Source organism: Saccoglossus kowalevskii, chromosome 21 (assembly GCF_978046115.1).
Source record: "Saccoglossus kowalevskii chromosome 21, keSacKowa6.1, whole genome shotgun sequence".
NCBI classification, from domain to species: domain Eukaryota; kingdom Metazoa; phylum Hemichordata; class Enteropneusta; family Harrimaniidae; genus Saccoglossus; species Saccoglossus kowalevskii.
In genome coordinates this window covers 2,794,302-2,816,099 of record NC_140661.1, presented here as the reverse complement: position 1 = coordinate 2,816,099, position 21,798 = coordinate 2,794,302, and the positions used below count along the sequence as shown (strand labels likewise).

General features: G+C 32.2%; 1 protein-coding gene across 1 annotated transcript in view; it reads left to right on the top strand.

The window, feature by feature from the left end:
* LOC102802675 (diacylglycerol kinase beta-like) overlaps window positions 1-21,798 on the top strand; it is a 91,108-nt gene that overhangs the window by 54,302 nt on the left and 15,008 nt on the right. Inside the window, exons 9-15 of the mRNA XM_085495215.1 lie at window positions 18-137; window positions 350-467; window positions 807-895; window positions 7,031-7,147; window positions 7,575-7,673; window positions 8,336-8,419; window positions 12,093-12,206. Coding sequence (XP_085351341.1) covers window positions 18-137; window positions 350-467; window positions 807-895; window positions 7,031-7,147; window positions 7,575-7,673; window positions 8,336-8,419; window positions 12,093-12,206 — 741 coding nt within the window. The remainder of the gene's footprint in view (window positions 1-17; window positions 138-349; window positions 468-806; window positions 896-7,030; window positions 7,148-7,574; window positions 7,674-8,335; window positions 8,420-12,092; window positions 12,207-21,798) is intronic.

The window sequence follows — 21,798 nt, the reverse complement described above, 5'->3', positions numbered from 1 at the left end:
TATATTTTTGCATTTAGATTTTACAAGACATGATGGTAGAGATAGATTATGACTCAGATGGTACAGTTTCATTAGAAGAATGGATACGAGGCGGGCTGACGACAATACCACTATTAGTATTATTAGGTTTAGATACAGTAAGTCACTCGTTTTTCTCCTCCTGTGTAATTTACAGTTATTCAGTGCTCATTAAAATAATCCTAGTTTTAGCTTCTTTTTTTCAGCGTAATAACATAATTAAGAAATTTTTTTTTATAATTAAAGTTAATTTCTCATATCCCACATTTCTCACCCATCTACGAAAATCTGATAATTTTTCCAAATTATTAATATCAAAACTTTTTTCCAGAATGTTAAAGATGATGGAAACCATGTGTGGAGACTTAAACACTATAATAGACCGGCATATTGTAATCTTTGTTTAAATATGTTAGTTGGTCTTGGTAAGCAAGGACTATCTTGTACATGTAAGTACATGAAATTATTGTTATGACATCACAATGTTTTTAAGAGGTCATTACTCATAAATTCTGATTTAAAATATAGCAATTATCCAACAGATAAATAATAATATTGAGGGATAATCTCATAATATTCGCTCATCAGCTGAACAAGGATATTGGGTGATAATATGTATAGTGATATTAATGATAACATTTATATTTATTCATATTTTACAAATTATTTATACTGAGTCTAAAAGTAACACACATCGTTTGAATCAATTGTTGGATTTATATGCTGTTATTTTCTGCTAATATATTTTTATTGTTGATATTCTTTGTATAATGGTTTTATTTCATCAGTTTGTAAATATACGGTGCATGAAAGATGTGTACAGAGAGCACCCCCCTCATGTATCAGTACATATGTAAAGTCAAAAAGAACCAGCAATGTAAGTATTATCACTAGATTTACCATATATGGTATTCTATTGTTTAATTTGCATATCATTAGAATAAATATGTACATATGTAAATCAGGTCAGAACCGAGAATGTAAGTATTACTTGTGAATAGTTACTAGATTTACCATATATGGTATTCTATTGTTTACTTAATTTGCATATCTTTAGAATAGATGTATAAATCACGTCAGAACCATGAATGTAAGTATTACTTATAAATAGTTACTAGATTTACCATATATGGTATTCTATTGTTTACTTAATTTGCATATCGTTAGAATAGATGCATAAATCACTTCAGAACCAAGAATGTAAGTATTACTTATGAATAGTTACTAGATTTACCATATATGGTATTCTATTGTTTACTTAATTTGCATATCGTTAGAATAGATGCATAAATCACTTCAGAACCAAGAATGTAAATATTACTTATGAATAGTTACTAGATTTACCATATATGGTATTCTTTTGTTTACTTAATTTGCATATCGTTAGAATAGATGCATAAATCACTTCAGAACCAAGAATGTAAGTATTACTTATGAATAGTTACTAGATTTACCATATATGGTATTCTATTGTTTACTTAATTTGCATATCGTTAGAATAGATGCATAAATCACTTCAGAACCAAGAATGTAAGTATTACTTATGAATAGTTACTAGATTTACCATATATGGTATTCTATTATTTACTTAATTTGCATATCGTTAGAATAGATGCATAAATCACTTCAGAACCAAGAATGTAAGTATTACTTATGAATAGTTACTAGATTTACCATATATGGTATTCTATTGTTTACTTAATTTGCATATCGTTAGAATAGATGCATAAATCGCTTCAGAACCAAGAATGTAAGTATTACTTATGAATAGTTACTAGATTTACCATATATGGTATTCTATATTTTTTTTTTTGTAAATACACATATATGCTCAGGAAGTCAAGTGTAATTTTGATAATTTTCTCCTAATTTTATTTTTTAAGTTCAAACACAACTAATCACACTGTTCTATGTTCTCTTCAACATGTCAATAGAGTGCCCTTTATTGGTAATAACAACAACAAAAAAGTGTACCATCAAAAAATTGATTTATTCTCTGTAAGAGAAATGTAATGATTGAACTTACACAAAATATTATAATAATTATTTCTATGAGTGAAGTTTAAAGTTATATTAAGAATAAAAAGGTATATTCCCAGTTTGCAAATTTGTGAGGTACTTTCCTCTGTATATAAAATGTTGAGATTAGATATGGGTAATTAACAGCAGTATGTGAATTAAGCCTCACAATAGACACTCACTGAGTTAGGCTTTATTTGTCCTTGAAGATCAGTTACATTGTAGGTACATTGTATAAGAGATAAGACCTTCAAGTACTCTCTAAATGAAATAGGCAGGAAAGAGAGTGCAGAATATCTATCTTTAATATATCACATTTTTATCATCATTTTAACACATTTTTTGGTTTTATCCTCCTTTCTGGGAGTGATGTAACACATATTTACAAAGTGCTAATACAAGTTTCTGAGAAATGGGTTGTGACATAAAAAATATTATCCATGCTAACTTATGCCTTGTAAGTGTTATTTGGTTATGAATTTGGTTCTATTTTGATAATTTTCATGTACATTTGACAGTTTAATTTGTATTCCAATTTGTCTACATTTCTTGCCCTCTTACACGCAGTCTATGCCAAAAGGGGATCCAGAGATCTGGGGTGATGTACCGGTAGGTCAAAGGTTACTTTCTCATCCCATGTCTTACACCTTGTTTCAGCCTAGCATGACTTTTGTTGTTGTTTTAGTTTCCTTAGTGTCATTTGTACTGCATGCAAGTCAACCTCTCTCAAACTATTTGATTACCCTTCTAGTTGAACAACATTTATGTTCATATGGGGTGTTTTATCCCTCACCCTCTTCTCTGAGATAATTTACTTGCTCCTGTTTCCTGTAGATAGCTATAGAGGTGTATATCTAAAAATGGGCATTATCACATAAATATAAAAACCTGTCTAAACTGAATATTAAGTGGGCTGCACAAATTGATAAATATTACATGCTTGCTTTATGATAGCAATACATGTTGTTGTTTTTGACTCCCATGTGCGAAGCACAAAATGGGAGTCTTTGCAGTTAGTGTGTCTGTATGTGTGTGTGTATGTGTGTATGTGTGTATGTGTGTATGTGTGTATGTGTGTGTGTGTGTGTGTGTGTGTGTGTGTATGTGTGTCCGACTGTTCCACTGCTATCTCAAGAACCATACATCGGTTTTTGATGAAACTTGGTGCATAGATGCTCTGGGCCAATGCGCAGATTTGATTAGGTTTTGGTAAAAATCCATGCTCGTTAATTACCTAATTTGCATGATAATTAGCTAATTTTTAGCTGTTCTATGACTGTTCCACTGATATCTAAAGAACCACTCATTGGATTTTGATGAAACTTGGTACATAGATGCTCTGAACATATGCGCAGATTTGATTAATTTTTGGTAAAAATCCGTGCATATTAATTACCTAATTTGCATGATAATTAGCTATTTTTTAGTGGTTCCATGACTGTTCCACTGATATCTAAACAACCACTCATTGGATTTTGATGAAACTTGGTACATAGATGCTCTGAACTCATGCTAGGTTTTGATTAGTTTTTGGTAATAATCCGTGGATACTAATTACCTAATTTGCATAATGATTAGTCAATTTTCGGTTTTTCCACTGATATCTCAAGTACTAATCATCACATTTCAATGAAACTTGGTACATAGATGTCATACGACACTGCACAGACCTGATAGTTTTTATGGTAATATCAGTACATATTAATTACCTAATTTGCATAATTAATTAATTTTCAGCATTTGATATAAGTAGTTAGCATTACATTTCAATGAAACTTGGTACTTACATACTCAAGGACTATGCAGAGATTGATTGTTTTCGATAAATATTTGTGCATATTAATCACCTAATTTGCATAATTAGTTAATTTTCAGCTTTTCCACGGGTATCTCAAGTACTAATCATCGCATTTCAATGAAACTTGGTACATAGATCCTTTAGGACTATGCAGAGACCTGATTAGTTTTAGGGTAAATAATTGTGCATATTAATTACCTAATTTGCATAATTAATTTTCAGCTTTTCTACTGATATCTAAAGTACTAATCATCACATTTCAATGAATCTAGAATTATGCAGACCCAATTAGTTTCCGGTAAATATTTGTGCATATTAATCACCTAATTTGCATAATTAACCAACTTTCACACTGATATCTCAGGTACTATACATCACATATCAATGAATGTACATGGATGCTGTAGGACAATAGACAGACCTGAATAATTGTGGGTTAAAATCTGTACATATTAATTACCTAATTTGCATAATTAACCAATTTTAAGCTTTCACACTGATATCTAAAGTACCGTAAAAACTCCAAAATTTCGACCGGTTTTAAATAATTGGTGTTAGATATGTGACGTGTTTTTAGAGTCAAAATTAAGGTGCATTTTCGGACGATCGAATTTTTCAGAATAGAAATCAGCAAATGAAAAAATGGGGATGATAGACAGTGTGCTTCATTAGTTTTTAAAAAATGCAATGTCCGTCAATTGACGTAAACTTCCTCATGTTTCACGGTAAAAGCAAAGGTCGTGGCCGAGTTGTAACTCAAAATCTAAACAAAGTCATCAATCAGTGAGTATTATGACAAGCAAAACAAAACATCAAGACGCGGAGAAGAGGTCAGCACAAAACTAATAGGTCAAAAGACAAAGCTGTCTCGCACTACCTAGAAAAACTTGCGAATGTTCGAAGTACAGGTACCCATTGGACAAAAGATGCATGGAAGTTTAGCAAACTATCTCCCCGACCCAGTGCAATGTATCCGGTTAGAATCAAAGCTCACGTGTCCGTTATTTGAGGGACCAAATTCTGTCGTAAATTCGCCCTTGGATTAAAAAATAAAATGGGATTTAAGAAAATAAAATGGGACTTTTAAGGTGTATTTTGGCGTCATTTTTCGGACATTTCAATCAATCCTGCCGGCTAAAATAGAGTCTAAGTTTTACCGTAGTCATTGACGTTTGTCTATTCAAGAGTACACGTGTATGATTTTTATCGTGACTAGCGTGAGCGGGTAAGCTTCCTTTCGAGAATGAGCTGTTATCACTGTGAACAATGTTAAATTATTCTTCAGATGACCAGTTTATTTTTTAAAAACAACTAATTTTTTTATTTAAAAAAAATCATGCCGTTTTCGCATCAAAATCCAAGCCAAAATATCGTACTACAACATCAATCTATTTAAATAAGCTATGGTAATTTGAACACGTTGGCATCATCCAGCTTTTTGATTGGTTAATTAGCGATTTGACCTATTTGACCTAAGAGAACATGGCGGATATCCTACAGCATCAAACGTTTATACGAGACCGGAATCATTCGCTTACGATGAAACTAAGTTGACTTTTATTTGTATTTCATAACCATTCAACAAATTTATTTTGTGTACATTATTATAATCACTACTGAGTACAGTAATAATCAACAATTCAGAAACGCAGCATGCCGAGATTTTTGTGTTCGTTTTTATTTGAAACTTCGTTTATTTAGAATATATTTTCGTTACCAATAAAATAAAAATCTCTCAGTCAATCAGAAACCCGGATTCATGCCTTCGAGGAAGGTCCCGTTTGAACGCTCACATCGTTTTTTTTTCGTTTTGGGGAAAACTAAAACTGGTCGCAATTTTCGAATAAGAATGAGTCAGCAATTTTTAGTGGAGTCGAAAATTTGGAGGTAAATAAAACACCGAAACCCGGCAAATAAATAGGCGTTCGAATTTTTAGAGGGGTCGAAATTTTGGAGTTTTCACGGTAATAATTATTCCATTTCAATGAAACTTAGTACAAAGATGCTCTAGGACAATGTACAAACCTAATTAGTTTGGGGTAAAAATCTGTTCATATTAATTCCCTAATAAGCATAATAATTCATAATTTTTTGGTTTTTTGGTTCTAATCACATTTCAATTAAACTTGGAGACATAGATTTTCTGTTACATTGCGCAGACCTCATTAGTTTTACACTCAAATCTGGTCATATTAATTTTCTGATTTGCATAATTAGTTTTCAGCTAAGTAATTTCAAATTATATTTAATGTGTCTCCAATACTCTCAGCACATGGGAGTTCTTTCTAAGCTTTCTTTGATTATATAAGCAAGCATTTGAAGAAAGGACCGAAAAATGCTGAGTATTTCTTACATGTGTCTGCTTGACCAAAGGCTCAGTTTAGACAAATTAAATAGTATCAGATTTCTCGATAAGCTTATCATCAGGTGACAGCAGTACACAGTTTCAGACTCTCTCAAATTGTTGACCACTACTGAGCATCAAACATCAAAGCTTTCTTTTGACAACAACATTTTATCTAGAATTTTTTGTTTATTGTTTGCCTCAATCAGTTAATTTTTCAATATAAGTCATATTTTACATACATGCAATAAATGACATTTTGGTTTGTGTGAGCAAATATGGTAAAAGTATTGTTACAATCCAAAATAATGGGAACCATAATGTAACTTGTTTTTGGTATTGTGTGTGTTTTCATTAAATTTTAGAAAGGCACATTAAAGTTATGGTTAGCAGGAAAGAAAAACTCTTCTCAACCCATTATTCCCCCTCCCAACCAAAATTGTGGGCAACACTTTGCATGCCTTTATCTATTTTTTATCAATTAATAAATTCATTTGAATGAAAATTGAAATAATTTTTCATTACCTACAATTCTTGTTCACGATTTTTGAAAAAATGTGACAAAAATTAGCCTTCAAAGGGTTAATGTTTACACAATTATTTTTACCTGAAGACAAACATACTTAGAACTGATGCAATGCATTTTTTATATATTTTGACAGAAGAATAGAAAATTAAGTCAAGAGCAACCCTGTTTGAAACAAATCATTTTTTTAGCCTTCAGAATGTATCTAGTTTAAACTTTTTTCAGTCTTTTCCATTTATACAGCTCACATGGCAAGGTATCTGAACTCATCAGAGATAAATGATGTTATTTCTATAAACACTAAAACTATAATTGTTTATTATAGGTATTACATCACCATTGGATTGAGGGTAATTGTAACGGGAAATGTGATCGTTGTAGGAAGTCCATTAAAAGTTATAATGGTGTTACAGGCCTACACTGCAGATGGTGTCAAGTTAACGTATGTATATCTTTATAACACTTGTACTTCATTGGTTTTATTATGAGAACACTATTTTAGTCCCAGATGGAATTATTTCCAAATAGAATTTCCTTTGCATCATTTCCTCTTTTGTGCCCTATATTCTGCTATCAGGGATAACAAATTATGAAAAACTTGGAAACAAAATCAAACTACAATGAAGACATCTATAGTAAAATGAGAATACACCCTTGAACCAACATTATGCCATTTTAGATACACAAAATTAAAGATTTAAACCTTGATATCACGATCATCCAATTTGCTGAATAACATTTCACACCCTATTCATTGCCCAGACACGTTGTTTGAATGAACATGTAAAACCGAAAACTGGCATTGTTTGTATTATTCTAATAAGCAGTTAGTACTATCTAATTATTTTTCATATTTGTTCATATTTCAGCTTCATAATAAATGTGCATCTCATCTGAAACCTGAATGTAATCTTGGAGCTTTGAGAGACCATTTATTACCTCCAACTGCCATCTGTCCTGCTGTCTTGGTAAGTGATACTGCCCTCTATGATCATATTTTTAAAATCCTTTGTTTTTATTTCTACATTAACTACCAGGTTAGAGTAAATTTAGGAAAAGGTATGTTTGGCCATGTATGTTGTTTTAACAAGAGTTTTAGAAGGTTTTGTAATGTAAAACGTGTGAGCTAAAAGAATGGTTTGTGGATTTCTACTTATGCAGTGGTTAGGTATTCCAGGAGTACTCATAATATCCTAATAATTGACTTGATTTGTGCTGCTACTAAAACTTGCAATCATGTTTCATTTTAATAGTTTAATAATGTATTAATAAAAATATTGTTTATCCTGTAAATCGGCATTGTTCTGTTGCATGTTGACCATGTCATACTTGAGTTATATATCCTTACAAAAATGTATTAATATTTAATTGCTTAGTGCCATATATGGTAAATTCTAGTCTGAGTATGGCATATCTCATGAATATTCATGATTCATGGGACTTGTTATAATTTGCATACTACTATATATGGCATATCATGAATATGCATGTTTGCACAACCAATCTCAGAAGAGACTTATGTGAATAGTACTATACATGTATATGTTGTTTTCCTCATTGGTATCAGTTATATGTTCACTTTGAGTTTCCCTTGTGTCAATGTTTTTTGTAATGTTGATTTTACTCCTAGATTCGTGCACGAAATGCTCATTTACAGAAGTTGAACAACAATGCTACTGATAGTACCTCCATATCAGCCCTAAGTACCCCCGAGGTTTGTTGCCGACCACCCTCAATTCTACCTCTCATCATTCTATCTTCAAAATCACTAACCATTAATTGTGTAATTCTGAGAATCCAATTTTGAAAGTAGATTATGGATAGGGCTACTATGAAGACCATCTACCAACAGGCCACTTTTTATTAATCAGTCAAAAAAAATTGTTATTTGGTTGTTGTAAATCAAACTGAATCATTTAACTTTGTAACAGTATTTTGTCTCCGCAAACAAAAGTGATATTAACAGTTTAAATAATAGTGTGCCCTCTATGGCAAACAGCTGTGTATTAAACATCACATTTTGAGACAATCGTTGTGCAGTTGATATCAAAAATTAAAACAAATTCAAGTTACTGTCACAAGTTTTAATAAGATTTGTGATGACAAAATTGTATAAAGTTCATTTTTTTTTCAACCCCACTGAAATCTTCAAAATTTCACAATTTTCACTATGTGAAATAAAAAACAAACAAAAAAACAACACTTTTTAAAGTTAGAAAAAATACTGTGATAATGTTTCTGCATTCAGTGCGACATTTGCTATGGTATGTGTACATACACATTACACATCAATATTTAAATGTTGGACTTCACTGGAGATGGCTTGATTCAACTGAAGTTGATCATTTGAAGTAACTCTTTCCGATCAGCTTTCAAATTCTCCTCTCAGAACACAAGAAAATACATTGGTTTGCGCTAGCTGTCACAATTCTTAGATCTCACTAACCCCCTCACATTAAATGTCATTTTACTCTAATGAGCATACTAATCATGCTATCAGTACTAAATCAACTCTTTCTTTCAGTGATAACAAATATTTAGTATAACTAGAAATATAGAAGGTTTCTGAAAAGTGTGTTGTTATTCATCATGTGTGTATAATAAGCAGATAAGGTGGTGTTGCTTTCTATGCCAATGTACCAATTGTTTTCAATTATTATCATAACTTGACATATTCGCAAGTATATCACCACATTTGCCACAACTTATCACCACACACTATACAACATCACCACATGTTACACAACATCACCACACACTATACAACATCACCACATGTTTCAAAACATAACAACACACTATACAACATCACCACATGGTACACATAACCACACAATACACAACATCACCACATGTTACACAACATCACCACACACTACACAGCATCACCACATATTACATAACATCACACACAACACAACATCACCACATATTACACAACATAACACATGCTACACAATATATAACTACATGTTACACTGTATCATCACATGTTACACAACATCACCACTTGTTACACAACATATCACCACATGTTACACTACATGTTACACTATGTATCAGCACATGTTTTACAACATCATCACATGTTACACTATGTATCACCACATGTGCCACAACTTATCACCACACGCTATACAACATCACCACATGTTTCAAAACATCACCACACACTATACAACATCACCACATGTTACACAGCATCACCACACACTACACAACATCACCACATGTTACACATCACCACACACTACACAACATCACCACATATTACACAACATAACACATGCTACACAATATATAACTACATGTTACACTGTATCATCACATGTTACACAACATATCACCACATGCTACACAATATATAACCACATGTTACACAACATCACCGCATGTTACACAACATATCACCACATGTTTTACAACATGTCACCACATGTTACACTACATATTACACTATGTATCACCACATGTTTTACAACATATCACCACATGTTACACTATGTATTACCACATGTTTTACAACATACCACTACATGTTACACTATGTATCACCACATGTTTTACAACATATCACTACATGTTACACTGTGTATCACCACATGTTTTACAACATATCACCACATGTTACACTATGTATCACCACATGTTTTACAACATACCACTACATGTTACACTATGTATCACCACATGTTTTACAACATATCACTACATGTTACACTGTGTATCACCACATGTTTTACAACATATCACCACATGTTACACTATGTATCACCACATGTTTTACAACATATCACCACATGTTACACTATGTATCACCACATATCACCACATGTTTTACAACATGTCACCACATGTTACACTACATATTACACTATGTATCACCACATGTTTTACAACATATCACTACATGTTACACTATGTATCACCACATGTTTTACAACATATCACTTTATGTTACACTATGTATCACCACATGTTTTACAACATATCACTACATGTTACACTATGTATCACCACATGTTTTACAACATATCACTACATGTTACACTATGTATCACCACATGTTACATGACATATCGTCACATGTTACACTATGTATCACCACATGTTTTACAACATATCACTACATGTTACCCTATGTATCACCACATGTTACATGACATATCACCACACGCTACACAACATATCACCATATGTATGGTAGGTCTATGATGTGATTTCATTTGAGTTGTATGTCATTGGTGTAAGAAGTGACACCACCAATATAGTAGAACTAAAATTCTTAACTTTCAGTGAAGAATAAACACTGATAAATGCAGCTGTCAAAAAATAAGTCACTTATGACAGATATAAGTTTCAATATTCCTGCATATCCATGATGCATTGCAGTAGATTTATTATTGATTATGATAAGTTATATTATTCAAAATTGACATTCATAAAAGTGTAAAAAATATTTATTTTACTGGTCGTTTTTTTGCGGTCTCAAAATTATTACTTGTATTAATCAAGCCTGTAAATTCAGTAAAATATTTTGGGAAAAAATGATTATGTAGTTATTAAAGTTATTATCAAATTAGATCAGCATAATATGATTTCCTGCATGAAAAGTGACAATATGAGCTTATCAACAAACTCTTGTCCCTGATTTGAATGTTGTCACTTATGTAGTCTTAATCTTTACCACCAGACTTTCTCGCCCAAATTTTTCTGTACTTTTTATTATATTGTTCAATATTTCTGGAAATGAGCCCTAATTTTGGACCAATCTTTTAAAGGAAAGTGCAGACTATAAACAGGACTATTTTATGAAGAAAAGAGGAAACTGGTGGTGATCTTTCAATTTTTGTCACATTTTATGACAAAATCATTTTTTGTGTCATAATTTACGAATTTCTCATTTCAAAACTTGTTTAACTGCTCTGAAGTAAAAATATATTGAACTTTTTGGCTAGAAAATTCTGTTCATCATAAAAAGGTCAGAGGTTAACTAGGCTGCAGAGTTCTGCATGTAAAGGTCAAAGGTAAATTAGGCTGTAGAGTTCTGCATAAAAAGGTCAAAGGTTAACTATGCTGTTGAGTTCTGCATATAAAGGTCATTGGTCAACTTAGGCTGTAGAGTTCAGCATGTAAGCCATTGCACTTGTTTACCATTTGCGTGCACACACACACACATGCAAGCAGTAACAGTGCGACGGTGTACAAACGGGTGACATTCCATTTAGTAACCTTAGTAACCAAGCTAAATTTAAAATTATAGTATTTGACTTATCTAATATCTCATCGTATTGCAATGTATCATGTCAATCAGGAAATATAAATAAAAAACTAAAAGTGAAAAGATATATGTATGCATGTTTATATTTACTTTTATCGGAATATAGGAAAGACGAAGTACTCTCACACCGAGAGAAGTACAGGAAAGTTCAGAAGGTGGTGTCAAAAAGACTACAGTTCAGAGAACTGATTCTATGTCAATGGAAGGGCAAGGTCTTCAGGTAAGAATAACCACTATCATAGAGTATTACTCTAAGACAGGAAGTCACTGGGGTCATCAAGACAGACAGTAATGATGATCTATTAAAATGGTTGGAAATGTGACTCATCATAATCCATTAATATCAGACAGGGTTTTATTTGTAGAATATACCTGGCTGCCATAGCACAATGCAAAACTGTGATACTAATATTATAATTATTAGAGTGATCACATATTAAGATTTAAATAATACAAAAAAAAAATTATTTTAGTTATCAATAACCATGATTTTTAAACTGAAACTGTAGAACATTTCTACTTTGCATTTGATTCAATTGCAGTGTATTATTGAAATAAATAACATGCATTGCATCATGATTCATAATTTGTACAATTCACCTGCTTGCTTTGAAATGGGAAAGTTTTTTACAGTGATGAATAATGTGTCATGAAATGGAAGGCAATTTAGCTTAGAGTGTCACTATTAATTAACACTATGATTAAGTGATATCTCACGTTACCAATGCACTATACGACATCTGTCCAATTAAAATTAACCAATCAATAACAAGATGGGGAAGGATACTCGTCCCAATGGGAAAGATATAGTCCTATTGGCCAAATGATATAATTCTACATGTGTTACTGCACAACAGGAAATCATTCGCGCAGAGGTTATTTGTTTTAATTTCGCCACTGGGAGCGCTGTAGTTTTGTATTACTGCCCATGTACACAACAAGCCACTCGCATTCACTTCATTCAAGCAGTGAAAAACAAAGTACTGGGATGGTAGTATTAATTTATGTTTTTATTTCATTGTTGAAAAAATTTATTTAAATGTATATTTTTTAACACAAATACCGGTAGTAGTTAAAAACTTTAAAAGTACTTGTCTGAAATCTTCAAAATATGGTCAGTGTACCCAGACTGAAAAATAGATTTCAGTGAGTCCTTGAAGGGTTTGTTGACGGCAAGATCTAGGGGTTGCAGTCGGTCGTTACAACAGGCCAGAACTAACACAGTGTTGTTGTCGTGTAGTTTTTAAAAAAAATCTTCACATCGATGTGCTCTGAATACATCAAATATTGCCAGGGCTTTTTGTTCTTCGGGTAACCCCAGCTTCGGACATGTCTTGGCTAGTGTAACACTTGTTTTTAATGTGTGAATTAGTAACAGACATTGAATAATAAATGTTCTTTGTTCTTATTTGTTAAAATTTGTTTTAAATTTATTGACAAACACGTATTAATGAAAGGTCAAAGTTGAATACTAGTAATTCGTCTGCAAGGAGAACACGAATAATAAAATGCACGAATTAGACAAAATTTGCTTTCACGCGAAAATTTCCCGTTCTACAGTATTAGGCTGGTTATCTTTTACCAACAGAGAGAGCCCTAATAAGCTATGGCTGTCATATTGAAACTCAAAGAAATTAATGACTGTAATACAAACATGCCAAATTAATGTTAGATCATGATGCCCTATCACCTCAATGAAATGAGGTGATAGCATTGGAATAATGGCCAACCGATTGGTAACATCATTACCAGTGATATAACCACAGCAATTCATCCAGGAGTTTCTGCCAAAATTTCCACTTTGGTTTATCCCTCTATTTTGGAACAAAATGAACAAAAACACTTTTTGTCTTAGCCGGAAATTAACTTATAAAGGAAACTTTTTAAGTACTCTAAACTTTTATTTACAGGGAAGAGGCATATGTGGTAATAGTGTATAGCGCCTCCACTAGGTGAGGTAGAGAAATAATATAGTTACTGTATTAAACTCCTTGGATGTGACTTACTGGAGGAATGAAACAGTGAAAATAAAATCCAGCAAAAAACCTTTTCCTCCCTAATATTTTACTTTTAACTGATCAAAAATCAACAAAATAAAAAGTTACAAATATGATTTATTTAGTGAGTGTTACAATTTAAAATAATAGTTTTGTGAAAGAACACATTTTTAAATGATTGTTTCCAATTCAATTGATGGTAATTCAGGATGCAACATAGCACATTTGATTTTGTAGATTGATTCAAATTTGAGTAATTTCAGAAAAATATAATATTATTAGGTTTATTTTAATATGCCAAAATTATAAAACTTAAAGTAACTAACAGTGGCCTGATCTATTGACAAGAGACCACTCCTGTAAAAACACTGACAAAGTTTGAGATTAATGTTTGTTTGTTTTATAACAATAACATCCTGTGTCTTATCAATAAACCAGGCGATAATTTATATCACTGCGCTGGGGTCACGACCTTTAGCTTTTGCTACTGGTGTTTATGGTGTTTGATGTTTTAAACACATAAATTTGGCATGATGACAGCATACAATTGACTGTTTATGAATTGTTTGCAAGTTTCAAAAAGTTCATGTACATTTTAATTTTAAGATGGTTTTTAATTCAAGACAGTGAGTTTATTATTTGGATGTGTCAATATGTTTGTTCCTGCATACATGTACATGTCATTTCTTAACACAGTCTTCTTGTTTGTATTTTAATATTTATTAATCAGCAGATGGAAAATGGTTTGCTTAAGATTTTCTTTCCCATGGGACTTAAATTTTATAAACTCTTAGCCTTAGAGATTCTTATTTTTGACTATTGGAAGCCTGCAGAAATATTGGTGTGAACAATTGTTATGCATTTAAACTTTTTATTAACTTGGACCAATTGGGCATAATTTTTCATTGCCTCACTTCTTACTCAAAATTGAGAAAAAGGTGACCTAGGTTTATTTTGTGAAAGGTGAAAAATGTTGACTATAGAGTTCATAATGGTTGATAAATTATGAACAGCATAAATTGTAATGCAATATATTGCAAATCTATTGTACCACCAAAATATAATTTGATACAATACCAAGCATACATGTGTAGTAACTGCAGACCATTGGTTAGTCACACATTCCCCGTTTGTGGAGATTACCAACGTGTTCGAAACAAAAATAGATCTTTTTCAATTTGCAACTATACCAATATACATACAAATATTTTGTTAATTTTTTTTATAAAAAAATAAACCCACATTTAAAAAGAAAATTTAATATCAATAATTATTTTCAATGTCTGAAGGTTTTCCTGACCTGCGATTATTTATAATCTGATTATCTGATTATAGTAAATTTGTTCATGCTGGCAAATGCATGTGTACATTTTCAGTGGCTTAAAAACAAAAATCATTAAAAAAAATTAAAATCCTTCCAAATTGAAGCAATTAACTTGAACAGGCTTGCATTCCCAGCAACTAGATAAGCTTATAAGGTGAAAATAATAATACATTGGTATTAAGTATTAATCCAGCACTAGTTCACCTTGTAATACACCACCTGTCTCACCTACAGCTTGGATGAATACAGAACTCTTAGCAATAATCACTTGTGTCTGCTTACTGAAATGACCATAGGGTGTGATTGTCTTTGAGTTTCTATTTATTGACACAACACTGACTTTAGAAATTACATTAGTAAGGTCACTAGAAACTACAAGACAATAAAAAATGATAAGCATTGAAAGATAAAAGTGGACACAAATTACAAGATTCACTGGCAGTTGATGGAAACACATTCCAATAGGTCTTGTTGTCATATGATCTAAGTATATGTATTTTTATAAATCCGGCCAATGCAATATTCATTGCAATGTCTTTATTGACCATTGTCATTATACATTGTTCTCTTTTTTCAAATTTGATATGATGTATTTAGTTTTATTGGAAGCATTCTTCATCTCCCAAAATTCAACTAATGTTGTCAGTGAAATAATGAAATCTGTGAATCTATAGTGTAGTGGTTGTTGCATCATGCTCGTGCTCATGGGGGTCAAAGTTCAAATATGACCTCTGGATGAAACAGCAAAAAGCCAACTCTCTACCAACCCAGGGTGAGTAGGACCAACCTCAATGGGAACGCCAAATCCACTTGTATAAGTTCTTTGGGCACTTGTTTTCAAACAGGCCTTGTTGTCACAAAAATAGCACATTAAACTTCCATTTGATTGCTGCACATGTCATGATGTGGTCACAAACACATTAATATGATTTCTGTACTACATGTGTTTGCAGTTAGAACTTGCAATAAATAAAGTCAGAAAAGACGGAGACACTCAGTCAAACACAAAATGTTGCCCCACACAAAAATATTATTCAATCTACACAATTGTATTTCCTCTTGCCAAAAAGATGTATTACCATAGTAATGTAAAACTCAAAATAAACATTTGTTCAAAAATAGAATAAAAAATGTTCAAATATGTGCATAGTCTGGTATGGAATAATTGCCATTATTGTACCACAGAGTAATTGCATTTAGACATGTTATAATAAATGGATATTACTGATTAGTACAGTCTATGATGATAATAAAAAATACAATTTCTTTTCATATCAAATTCATTCGGCTTTAAAATATTCACAATATTTTACACATTTAGTGTTAGTTCTTTTACTGCACTGTCAATTCCTAAACTGGTAAGTGTAAAAGTTGAATCCTGTTTTAGAATTCTTAGACTAAAGTCAGTGTGCGTAGTCCCTAGTGCTCATAAACACATCTCACTCACGTTTTAAAAGTTCTATTTTAGTAGCCTTGAGAAAGACATGGTTAGCTGAGAAAATACAACTGTTCAAACAATTCCGAAAATAATTGTAGCTTTTTTTTGACATTCCTCAATTTTATGTTTTTCAGCTACTTTTCTTACTTGCCTGCACGTATTATCATTTGCAGTACTTTAAGTATCCGAGCTGCTGTTCTTTCTGACTGTTTGAAAGTCTGATGTTTTTACTGCTTTAGAGACAACATCAAAAGTTCAATGTAGGATAAATACGTAAACTTAATTCCTTTTATAGTTTTTTTCCAAACATTCCCTCCTACCCCACTGAAACTTAATTGATAAATATTGATCATGGCATCTAACTACATTCACCATTAAATACAAATTGATAATCGGACAGTAGTATGGAATAACAGTTGGTTCTAGGTTCATGCCCTGAAATTCACCTCATTTGACCACTTATTTACACTCGAACCAAACCATTTTCTCTTCTTGGATGTTTTTTGTTTTTTTTAATTTTCTGTTATTTTTGTCCATGATTGGATAGAAAAAAAAAAACTACCAATACTCCAAGATTTTTTGACTTCATTTTTCTGAGCTACTGTTCTTTCTTCCCCAGATTTTGTTGTTGAATGTTTGTAAGTCAGATGTTTCTACCGCTTTAATAATGAACTTTATTCACTACATTTAATCAAAAATTTATCATTATTTCCTGACAAAATGCTGCCAATTTATATGTCTATTATTACTTAATTGTTTTTAACTAATTGGACATAATTCCCATTTTAAGGAGGTTTATTTTGTGAAAAATAACGAAAGTTGACTCTTTCACATTTATAGAGTAAAGGTCAAAAGGTTATTCTATTTTTGATGAAAGCTTGTGAGAATTCACTTTCAAATTTCTGATGAAAATGATGGTAAAATTTGGAATGACATTGGTTGGGACAAATTATACTCCACAATTGGGTTTTGTCATTTATAAATTAATTTAATTCTCTCAAAATATTAACATTTCTAATTAAGTACAAATTTTAATGCTTCACAACCATAATTTATTTTCTTCCTTAATTATTGCTTTAGAAAATATGAAATGCTTTTTGATGATTTTTGTTTGATCTTGCGGCCACAATCTCAATTTTTTTTGGTGCAATTCACGAAATGCTGTTGTCACCTACCAGGGTAGTAATATTTTAATTTATTTCAAAGTATGTAATCACAATATGTGTTGAATATTCAGTCAGTTTTATACTTGTATTCCTTAGAATCCAGATCTGCTGCATGCTTTGAACATATTTATATGTATTTATGCCCAACAGTTGTCTAATAATCATGTTCCGTTGCATCAAAGACTATGGGTTAGTGGGTCAGTACCATTGTGTGCATTATCCAATGGCCACCATATGTTTATTCCTCTCGTGACAAAAATAGCACTTGCAAATACTAGATTATGAAATCTTCCTTGTTTTAATTACTATGCATAACTCAGTCCAGTATCAACATGAACATCAATAATATGCATCCTGGTTAGGATATTTCCAGTTTGAACATAATTCTCATTTATTACTAAGAATCACATTTTGAACTATATCCTTCACCGATAGCTTCTAAAAAAATGATGACAAAAACATTCCTATATAACCTAAAAACCCCACTTAAGTAACTTCAAATACACACTTCCGAAGTCAAATTGATTTTATATTTACTGATATATTTATCTATCTCTGTTATATTGATGTGATAAGCTGCTGCCGCATCAGATTGCATCAGCTGCTGTTGATAACAACATTTCACTCGTCTCACATGGATTTGCTTACAGAATTTTATCAACATTTCTATAATTCTTTTTTATTAATTTTATGTCAATAATCTGATATAATCTTATCTTGCTGTTATCATAAATTTTGTATAATATTTAAAATTATTTTGTGAGAGAGGATACTATTTGAGTGTAAATAAAAGAATAGTCTCTTACATGAATATTATTACTGTTTCTCTGACATTTTTAACTTGAACTTGTTATCAAAATCAGAATACTGTGAATTGCGTCAATTTCGCAGGACGAATTTTCACAAATTTCATAACTCAGTGAAAATTTATCTTCTGTCGTATGACACCAACTTTCGTGGAATTTTGTCTTGTAAATGCCAGTAAATCCAGAACATTTTTAGCAGCAAGTAATTCACAGTATATGAACTGAAACTATAACAAAGAGTGTGACTACTTTAATTTTTTGGGACTAGTGCCAAACAGTGCAAGAAATGTTGAAGTGACCTTAAAAGGTTTCTTATTAAATTCAAAGTTACCTCATTTGGCACAAAAATGTGTGTGATTATGAAGAAGAGACAGTTATAGTTTTCAAAATGAAATATTATAAAATATTTGTTGTGAATACAATATGCTGGTCCTTATTCTGTCACTGATGCAATGTACACAGTAAATTAGATAGACTTCAAATCCTGAGTAGATTCTGGACTCATGACAACTGTAATTGAATACAATGAACACCATATAAAGACTGTGACATAGTCTTCATTATGTCTGGTTTAGGTTCTGTATACTCACAAAATACACATAAAAACATTTAACCTTTATGGGTCATTTGAAAGAGAAAGTGATAAAAACCACATAAGATCAAAGGCTAAGTAGGGGAAGGAAGGAAGTAGCAGACTCAGGCAATTATGCAAATAACGTAAACAATTGTACATTTCCTTTATCTGAGTTCATTTCCAATATAAATTTTAAATTTATTGTGGGAACATAGAAGGTGAACATTACTTTCATATATTCTGGTCCAGTTTGGTCATCATACCTAGAATATCAATTCTGGTGCAGTATTGGTCACTATAAATATAATAACCATTCTGGTCCAGTATTGGTCACCTTACATAGAATAACCATTCTGGTCCAGTATTGGTCACCATAAATATAATAACCATTCTGGTCCAGTATTGGTCACCTTACATAGAATAACCATTCTGGTCCAGTATTGGTCACTATAAATATAATAACCATTCTGGTCCAGTATTGGTCACCATACATAGAATAACCATTCTGGTCCAGTATTGGTCACCATACATAGAATAATCATTCTGGTCTAGTATTGGTCACCATACATAGAATAACCATTCTGGTCCAGTATTGGTCACCATAAATATAATAACCATTCTGGTCCAGTATTGGTCACCATACATAGAATAACCATTCTGGTCCAGTATTGGTCACCTTACATAGAATAACCATTCTGGTCCAGTATTGGTCACTATAAATATAATAACCATTCTGGTCCAGTATTGGTCACCTTGCATAGAATAACCATTCTGGTCCAGTATTGGTCACTATAAATAGAATAACAATTCAGGTCCAGTATTGGTCACCATACATAGAATAACCATTCTGGTCCAGTATTGGTCACCATAAATATAATAACCATTCTGGTCCAGTATTGGTCACCTTACATTGAATAACCATTCTGGTCCAGTATTGGTCACTATAAATATGATAACCATTCTGGACCAGTATTGGTCACCATACATAGAATAACCATTCTGGTCCAGTATTGGTCACCTTACATGGAATAACCATTCTGGTCCAGTATTGGTCACCATACATAGAATAACCATTCTGGTCCAGTATTGGTCACCTTACATAGAATAACCATTCTGGTCCAGTATTGGTCACCATACATAGAATAATCATTCTGGTCCAGTATTGGTCACCTTACATAGAATAACCATTCTGGTCCAGTATTGGTCACCATAAATATAATAACCATTCTGGTCCAGTATTGGTCACTATACATAGAATAACCATTCTGGTCCAGTATTGGTCACCATACATAGAATAACCATTCTGGTCCAGTATTGGTCACCTTACATAGAATAACCATTCTGGTCCAGTATTGGTCACTATAAATATAATAACCATTCTGGTCCAGTATTGGTCACCTTACATAGAATAACCATTCTGGTCCAGTATTGGTCACTATAAATATAATAACCATTCTGGTCCAGTATTGGTCACCATACATAGAATAACCATTCTGGTCCAGTATTGGTCACCATACATAGAATAACCATTCTGGTCTAATATTGGTCACCATACATAGAATAACCATTCTGGTCTAATATTGGTCACCATGCATAGAATAACCATTCTGGTCCAGTATTGGTCACCATACCTAGAATAACCATTCTGGTCCAGTATTGGTCACTATAAATATAATAACCATTCTGGTCTAATATTGGTCACCATACATAGAATAACCATTCTGGTCTAATATTGGTCACCATACATAGAATAACCATTCTGGTCCAGTATTGGTCACCATACATAGAATAACCATTCTGGTCTAATATTGGTCACCATACATAGAATAACCATTCTGGTCTAATATTGGTCACCATACATAGAATAACCATTCTGGTCCAGTATTGGTCACCATACATAGAATAACCATTCTGGTCTAATATTGGTCACCATACATAGAATAACCATTCTGGTCTAATATTGGTCACCATACATAGAATAACCATTCTGGTCCAGTATTGGTCACCATACATAGAATAACCATTCTGGTCTAATATTGGTCACCATACATAGAATAACCATTCTGGTCCAGTATTGGTCACTATACATAGAATAACCATTCTGGTCTAATATTGGTCACCATACATAGAATAACCATTCTGGTCTAATATTGGTCACCATACATAGAATAACCATTCTGGTCTAATATTGGTCACCATACATAGAATAACCATTCTGGTCCAGTATTGGTCACCATACATAGAATAACCATTCTGGTCTAATATTGGTCACCATACATAGAATAACCATTCTGGTCCAGTATTGGTCACTATACATAGAATAACCATTCTGGTCTAATATTGGTCACCATACATAGAATAACCATTCTGGTCTAATATTGGTCACCATACATAGAATAACCATTCTGGTCTAATATTGGTCACCATACATAGAATAACCATTCTGTCTAATATTGGTCACCATGCATAGAATAACCATTCTGGTCCAGTATTGGTCACCATACCTA